The sequence below is a fragment of the Mchenga conophoros genome, linkage group LG17, assembly GCF_057382185.1.
Source record: "Mchenga conophoros isolate Kocher_MC1m ecotype Shallow Benthic linkage group LG17, M_conophoros_male_GT1.1, whole genome shotgun sequence".
NCBI lineage: Eukaryota > Metazoa > Chordata > Actinopteri > Cichliformes > Cichlidae > Mchenga > Mchenga conophoros.
This window is the reverse complement of record NC_140542.1, coordinates 12,384,048-12,392,918: the sequence shown is the minus strand read 5'-3', so window position 1 is coordinate 12,392,918 and position 8,871 is coordinate 12,384,048. Positions and strand designations below refer to the sequence as shown.

Below are 8,871 nucleotides of genomic sequence, written 5' to 3'. Positions count from 1 at the left end.
TACCTCTACAACAGATAATATGAATGATTAAACATCCGTACTCTGGGTATTTGCACAACTATGAGCAAACTGTGCCTGACCACATATTGACATTTGATGACTCGTCTATGTCACTAGACTAAATAAGACACTTAAAGTACCCATCAGCTTTTACAATGGGTGATTTTTTTCCCATCGTGCTGTTGCTTAGCAAATATAATTTGAATATAAATAATCTTATAGAAGTAATTTTAAACCATGATTTTGTTCAGTAAGAAAAACACATTTAGGAAATAGTCACAGTTTTACAAATAATTTAATTTATTTGGTATGTAGAAAAAAAACAGTCATATAAATATTATAGTATAAATTAAACTGCACATTATTTTCCATATTTGATTAAAAATGCAATATATACATACAGGTAAATACATAAAAATCATAAAGGACCCCACATGCCCATACAAATACATACAGTGAACAAGTTTGACAGACATTGCACGTCACAACTACAAAAGTTTGCCTAATGGCTAAGAAAAGTGCATTTTCCAAATGTGCTGGCCTCTTGCTTGATTGTCACTCAGTCTGTTTAGTAGAACTCTTTCTTTACTTTGCTTTCCAAACTCTAGCTGTATTGACAGCAGTCCATTTTCAGGCATCAGCCTTCAGCTTTTCTTCATTTTCCTTTTTTTTTTCCCATTCTGTTGCCATCTTCAAAGTGATGGCTACTACGCTATAGGCCCATCCACAGCTGCTCTCATGTAGCACTCAGCATCTGTACCATTATTAGCACATGCTTCACGATGAAGCACCTTGTGCCAGACTTCCCTTCCATTCTCAAATCTTAAGGCGATCGCTAACAAATCCCTTTTAGGCTCATCGACAGATTTCAAGCCTTCTTCTCCTGTTGGGGCAGATTTCTGGCCTTGTTGCTTGGCTTGGCTTGGCACACCAGATCTCTGTAGGCTGGAGAGCGGAGAAAGCGTGGATAGCAGTCTTTGGCCATGAGCATGTAGATCTTGTGCTGGGCCATGTCGAAACAAGAATGTGTGGGGGCCAGCATATTGGCTTTGGTGATGTCACGGGTTTCGTGGTCAATATTAATCTACAAAAAAAGGACACAAGATATTAGGTTGAGTCTCTTTTTGACCACTTATGGCTACGTCTTCTTTGAGATTTGGCATTTACATACCTCCCGGGGAGCTTCGCTGCCGATAAATTCATCATAGATCTTCTTAGCCTTAGTAGCTAGCTTGGCAGGACACTTGATATGTTTGTATTCCTCACAGGCAAAGTAGAACGCAATGTTCTCCTCGCTGAACTCAGACATAAGGAAGGCTGTGAAGGCATACAGTCCATCTGCAGAAATAGAGGAAATGTGATTACTCGTTGCACATAATGGACCCAGAGTGGATGAATGTGTATGTGTGTGCATCCACACAATTTACCCACATTTGAATGCACTTTTGTTTTTGTGAAAATGGCACAGAACAATAAAAGAAACAAACTGAGACTTTACTTACATTTGCTGGAAAGAAGTTTTTCAAAGGACTCTTTCCACCTTAGGCATTCCTCCAGGGTTGGCCTGAAAACAAATGAAGCATTAGTTTCAAATTAGATTCAAACTGGAATTTTGACCAAACACACAATGGCAATAAATGCACCCTGCAGTATTATATTGTGTATGTGAGCCTTACTTATTTTTCCCTATTTTGCAACAGGATAGATTCCAGTTCCAGTTGGGGATCTGCAAAACACTTCCCAGCCTTGCCTTCAGCTCCTTGGCCCTAAGACAAAGAGAAAACAGATTATTTACATTTTTCACCAAGACCTTGATGGCATACCCATTGACAAGCCGTCTAGATTTGCACAAACTAAAACTTACATTGTATTTTAGCTTCTCAGATGCTCACATGCAAATGTACAGTGATAAAGAAAAAGCTGTTCCCTATCATCTAATCCAAATCCTCAAACATCAGTGTTTGCAAGAAGCTTAATATACCTTTCCAAGCAGCAGGTAGGCAGTGATGCTAGTCCTTTACACATAGCAGCAGGTTGGAGCTGGTAGGGGTGGTGTTTCGGTTTTGTGGTGCTCAAATTACTGTTCAGTAAAGCTCAGTATGGAGCGAGATTGTCTGTATCTGAAGAGAGTGAGTACAGAGGCTTTATAGTTCAACCGCCCCTGCTTGTGATGTGTCATCAGCCACCTCAGCCAATCACAAAGAGGGAGAGAGAGAGGGAGAGAGAGAGTATATGCAAGGACAAGGCTGGGAAATTACTGTCAGAAGATAAATGCTACTGATATTCTCCACTTTGTTTTTCTTGTATTTCCCTTAACCAGCCACAACCAAAACAAACCACTCTGCCTCTTACATGAACAATCCCAACAAAACAAAACAAAACAAAAACATCAGTGTTCAAGTAGAAAAAACACATCTGGTGTTGGTGGTGGTGAGCTCATGGATTTATTTAGTGCTAAGAGAGCACTGGTGCTTGTGAAATTAGTTTTTATTGACAGCCTTTAAAATAGTCTTGGGCAAGGGAACATACATTTTAACATGACAGTTCATATAATACAACAGGCTTCAAGGTCAAATGAAAAAAGCTTTTTATTTTTGTGGGTCTCTCATAGGTCTTATCACATCCTTGCGAGCTGTGGCTCTTCCCTAAAGAGTCATTAGGGCAGATTGCCACTGACATTCATGTGAGTTTGTTCCACAAAGACTAAAAAACAGAACAGAAAAAGGAAAAAAGAATGCAAAGAAAAACAACACACTATACCTACACTAAACATACCCAAGTTCAGTGAAAGCAGAATCCCAGCAAGAAATCTCTCACAAGCAGAAGATTAAAAAATAAATAATAATCAAATCTGATCACTTCATACTGCATGTATTCTTGATATACAGCTCTGTTGTAAACTCCATCAGACTAAACATCAGGTCCACTCAGTGTTGGGAAGGTTACTTTTAAAATGTATTCCATTACAGATTACAGAATACATGCCCCAAAATGTATTCTGTAACGTATTCCGTTACGTTACTCAATGAGAGTAACGTATTCTGAATACTTTGGATTACTTAATATATTATCATGCTGAATGTACTATTGCTGTGATTTATTACTGTTACTGAAGGTCCGCGGCTCCGAACTGTAGTAAAGGGACCTCTGATACGGCGGGTTCCGTGTTGGGCTCATAGCCGAAAAATAGCTTTACTTTGTTGTGTGGGTCAACTTTTCTTGCAAGAGACAAAGAGAGGCGTTGAAAGGCTGCTCCAACGGAACTTATTGTTTTCGGAGGAAAACACGAACACAGTCTACAGTCGAGTCTTAATAGCTTACTTACAACTGGGCTCGTCAGGCACTCTTCTTGGCTGCAGTGGTTATTATTATATTTACATGCTTCCAGCTCCTGTTTTTGCTTGATGACAACTCGTCCTTTTCCACTCGCCTTTTTAAATACGTAACGGCGGTACATGTATTCCGTTACTCCCCAACACTGAGTCCACTATATAACAGACTTTGAAATAAAACAGGTTGCTAAATGCAATAATAATAATAATAATAATAATAATAATAATAATAATAAGCATGGCACTGCACAGGTGACTGCCAGCATCACAGAAACTCTTTTGCACATCACTGGGTTTAATTTGACAGTAAAATGTTCAACTGGCATTTGTCCTTTTAAAATTTTGTGTTGTCAAATTGATTCTCGACACCTCCTTTGTTTTTTTCCCTGATTCAATGCCCTCTAGGTGCAAACACAATCACACTTTACACTCTTTATGAGGCAGATAAAGGTGTTCATTCCTGGGCATTATGGGAAGGAAATGTGATATTCACTCTGTTTAATTATATTTTCCTGAAAGCAGGGTGGATGTACTGCCAACTGCAGGACACAATAAAGCTGAAGCTAGACCGTTTCCCATATGGCAAGCTGAGAGTTGCTTATCTGGGATTTGTTTGTCATATTCATATTACAGTAAAAAAAAAAAAAGGACAGGCACATAACCGGTGTTATAACTAGAACCAATAGAACAAATATTAGAATCTGGGTTTCCTCCTGACAGTTGGAACTTTGTAATGTGCTACTTATGTAAGGTTACAGCCATGGGCGTTTCAAGGAACTGAGTACCCACAAGGGCAGTGTGATAAATGCAATAGCCTCTGCTGGTAACATCCCTCCCCCTAGGATTAAAAACCCCACTGTGGTGATTGTCACTTGTGAATTCCCAAGAAACAGCTAGATTCACCATAACAGTATTTTAAACCACTTCAAATAAAAACCATTATACAAAGAAGGATATTCAGCTTCCAAGTGTTTTTTGGTTTTTTTCGTTTTTTTTACTGTTTAACAAGGAATCACATATCAGCCTGGAATCTTATTAGACCTATTAAGCTGTTACATGCTTAGAATGAACTGATAAATTAAGGTACAGCATCAAGACATGACATACATGAGGTTAACCTGACAACTAATTAATAATTCTACAATTCCTTCTCTGAACAACACCAACTATTAATTCATGTGACATTTTTTGAAAGAGTTAATAACTGTAGTTATTAGCAAAAGCAGTACAGTGATACATAGCTATGAACTACTGAACATCAGCAGGACTATACACTGATCACTCTGTTCAGGGCAAACACATGGGACCTGTGCAGTTGTCCTGTGATGTCTGGCACTGGGTTTGAACCTTTGCATCCTGTGCGATAGGTCCCGGGGGGAGTCTGCTGGCTGACTCAGTGACTTGGGCTCTTTGTTGTACTCCTGAACAGTGGAGCAGGGTACACTGCCCGGCCGTGGGGCAGCCACTGCCATTGGGGAGTGCTGTTGCCATATGTGGGTGTGTTTAGTCTTTGAAAACTTTTAGGCGGGTGGTACATGTCAAAACAGTATGTACAGGGTGGGCCATTTATATGGATACACCGTAATAACATGGGAATGGTTGGTGATATTAAAGTCCTGTTTGTGGCACATTAGTACATGTGAGGGGGCAAACTCCTCAAGATGGGTGGTGACCATGGTGGCCATTTAGAAGTCGGCCATCTTGGATACAACTTTTGTTTTTTCAATAGGAAGAGTGCCATGTGACACATCAAACTTATTGGTAATGTCACAAGAAAAACAATGGTGTGCTTGTGTGGAGCAGGGAAATTATTTTACTGCTATTGTTAAATAATCATCATCATTACCCTTGCATTAATAATAGAATCTGCAGCATTGATATTGTATTCAGAGGTTTAAACAGTGTGTGTCTTTTAGAAAGACCAAGTGCAGCAGTTGACAGGAAGTTGCAGAGAGTTTGCAGAAGAGTTTGCAGAAGAGAAAGCAGAAGTGAAAGCAGAGTCTAAGTTATTCTGAGGAGCAGGTTAGACGAGGCTATTTGAATTACTAGGTTATTCAAATTGTCTGTTATACTTTTATATTCTTTTACTAAGCTCTTAGTAGAGGTTCTTGATTAAAACATTTATTCAACATAGTACATGTAGTTTCAGTTAGGTTATTACACATAAGGATGAGCCTCTGGTCTGGTAAAAGGTCAGAAGTGCAACGGGTGAGATGAGAGAGCATGTAAGGTCAACACATACACACACAAACACATTAGTTAGACTCATTTATAGGTGAGAAGTTGGTCATGTTTGTCTCTGGAAAGAGGAACAGCGTCTGGCAGGATGTGGGGCTCGTGTTCCAGACGAGACGAAGACAACGTTCTTTTAAACTGTGTTAAAAGTCATTGTGGTTTTGATTTGACGTGTGTATATATTCTGTCTGTGACGTATGAAGGGGCGTCGTTAATTCAAACCCTGATGCTATAAAAATCTGTGTATGCTTTGATTAAGTCGAAGATCAAGTGCTGTCTGCGTACAGTGGTCTTCCCACGCGTGTATTCATTAAAATCAATTGTTTGACCAAGATCTTCTGGACCTGGTTGTTTGTACTCTCCTTCCTCAATTATGTGAACCTTAACACTTGGTTTCAATGTAACGTAATCCAAGATGGCCGACTTCTAAATGGCCACCATGGTCACCACCCATCTGAGGAGTTTGCCCCCTCACATATACTAATGTGCCACAAACAGGACTTTAATATCACCAACCATTCCCATGTTATTACGGTGTATCCATATAAATGGCCCACCCTGTACATAAATGTCAGGACCCATGGTTTCCCAGCTGGCAGCTTTATACAAAATCAATTTGTATTTTTTTTTTAAGTGACCTTTTAGTCTTACATGAATGATGACCCTCAGATGCAAAGGCGTAATGTGGCTCAGCGATTGAAAATTGCCTGCCAACAATAATCTGCATTTTCTTAACTTTAAATGATGCTCCTTTTCTTACAGTAAGGCAGTGCTTTCAGTTGAAACCTGATATCTGGAAAAGCACTATCTGGACTATCTGTTTGGCACAATACAAATGACCCATAAGACATTTTAGTCCAAGAATATCCCTAAAAAGGAAGTAGTGCAAACCACGCTGCCTTTGATACAAACACATTTTAGCAAAAACATTCACAGTGTGCCAGGGCCAGGCAGCACTGATTAGGTTAAGTCAGCTGATACTGAGGGGACTAATTTTGCTGGGGAGGATTTAACTGCGCCATTTGGTGCCATCAAAGAACAAAGGTTTGCCTGAGAAGCCTGGGGGAACCCGGCTACCCACTCACCTACTCATACAGTCACGGTGATGTCAGCACAGCTCTTATCAATCCTGGTGACAAAGCCGGAAATGAGACAATGTAGGAGACGGTGTGAAATATGACTATGACTGACCAAAGGCCATTTTTGGAAGTTGGGTAGTCACTGTCCTTGGAGCTGGGTGATGCTAGTACTTGATACTGAAAATTATTATGAAAGGTTTCTAGCTAATTGTGATGACTATTACACAACTGTTCCAGCCAAACAAGGATTTAACTACTATGTGCTTCTGACAAAAAAAGCAAGAAAGTGCTCCGAGCAGTTACAATGTTTTTGCCTCAGTTTTCTGTTGCTTTTTACAGCAGAAAACTGAGGCATTTTAATGGCTATAATTCAGGTCAGGAGAATAATATTCACCAGAACATGTTAATGTTTCATACAATAGTTTCCAGTGTTATAAATAAAGCACAGATGTGATGCTGAGATAAAGCTGAGAGAGAAGGCGTTAACATCTGATTTCCCTGAAACTCTTTTGGTGAATTAAATTTAACCATGAGTTTGGATCATCTGTCAGCTAGCAATGCCCTCGAGCTTCGTTCCTTTGTTTCACAACAGCACCACATATTCTTTATAAAGTGCTGGTCATTTTTTCCTGTTGTTAAACTGCTACAGCTCAGACTTCCTGTCAGATAAAAAATAAAAATAAAAAAACCCACTAATGCTCACAGAATGGAGACTGCACAGACACTTTTCTCAGAAAGCCCCTGGGTGTCTTTACCCAGTAGTCAGACTTAGAAAGAGTGTTAGTTTACAAGTGATTTAAGAGAGTTCTTTGATCGCACAAAAGGTCATTTGATATATCTGGGGGGGCTTTAGCTTAATAAAAACACAGAGTAAATGACTGAACATTTCTGCTTCAGAGCAATCTCAGAGGAGGTTATCACTTCTCTTCACTGTTTATGCCATCTGTAGGCTTTGAATTGATTTCAGCTACTATATTATGATATCATGATTTACCAGGTGTATTGTAATGGTGTAAGAATAACATGCATTCATCATGCTCAGTACAATATCAAATGCAAGTCATTTGATATTGTATTGAGCATTTGTTTCTTTTTTACTTTTTGTGTGCTATTTTATGGCATGTAGTCTTGAGGTATGACTGCCTAGCTTATATCTATTCATGTGGCATTTAAATGATGTAAAAGTTAGTAGTCAAAATGGATATGATGTGCTATTTATGCATATTCTATAAGAATGATGTGCTATTATTTACGCCTGGGATTCAGTGAGAGGCAAATAGCTGACAGTAGGTCAAATCTCCATTTCAAGCAGAGCAGAGCTATTCAGTGGATGCACAATATCGCAACAGAATCTTTTCAAAACATGTTGCTTTGTTTCCTTTTCCTCAACAGCACACTCTGCCTCAACAAATAAGACAGTCTCGTTACTTTGGAGACAAAATCTTTATTCAGAACAGTACTTATCATTTGGCTGTGTTATGACAAGAGACAACCAAAGAATTAAACATTTTCAAGATTCATGCCTCGGTCCTCAATCAAAATGAGAAAAATATAAAGAGAATTTTTAAAACTTTTATTACAGTCTGGTTTTTGTTTGTTAGGATAGGATTTCTTGAAAGAGTTCTGGATTTTCTAGTTTATAGTTGTTACAGCTATTTATTAACTTACCATGTAACTAGAAACTATTTTTAACCTTCCACGAAATCTGATATGAACCTCCCTGAGAAATGGAGCTACATGTCAAGTAGATGCATCCCACAGAGACTTGAATGGGACAGGATTAAGAGATGTTTTTGGTTTCATTATAGGTTAGACTTGAGATGGGCTCGGGGTATGCCCCCTTTTGTTGGTAAAATGTTTTTGGGTTTTTTTCGTAAAAACTCTGATGTATACTATGAGCAAAATTAAGACCAGTCTACAGACCAGTATAAAGACCAGTCTAGTTGCAGCCTTTTGGTCTGTGACCAGGAGCTAAGGCTACAGTTACTACTGGAACCTGGGGCTGAGATTAGGTTGATGTTGGGCTGAGAAGCAGGAGGACAGACTGAGGGAAAGTGAGCTTGGAAGGATCCAAGTATAACCACTAGATATACCACATGATAGTATCACATTGTCTCTGCTATGTTCATGTATGGGGTTTTTATTTAATCATTTTAATTTAAATTGCAGAATTATTATTTTTTTTATCTTTAATTGAATAAAAACTGCAAAATTGTCAACTTACT

The 8,871-nt window shown here is 38.9% G+C and overlaps 1 protein-coding gene across 1 annotated transcript; it reads right to left on the bottom strand.

Moving 5' to 3' along the window:
* Positions 1-276: 276 nt before the first annotated feature.
* Positions 277-2,116, bottom strand: LOC146555130 (regulator of G protein signaling 5-like). Its single transcript, XM_085252323.1, has 5 exons — positions 1,982-2,116; positions 1,677-1,766; positions 1,503-1,564; positions 1,172-1,338; positions 277-1,084 (listed from the first exon to the last, which is right to left on the bottom strand). The coding sequence occupies exons 1-5, from the start codon at positions 2,023-2,025 to the stop codon at positions 869-871; spliced, it is 579 nt and encodes a 192-aa protein (XP_085108449.1). The 5' UTR covers positions 2,026-2,116; the 3' UTR covers positions 277-868.
* Between the last annotated feature and the right edge of the window lie 6,755 nt (positions 2,117-8,871).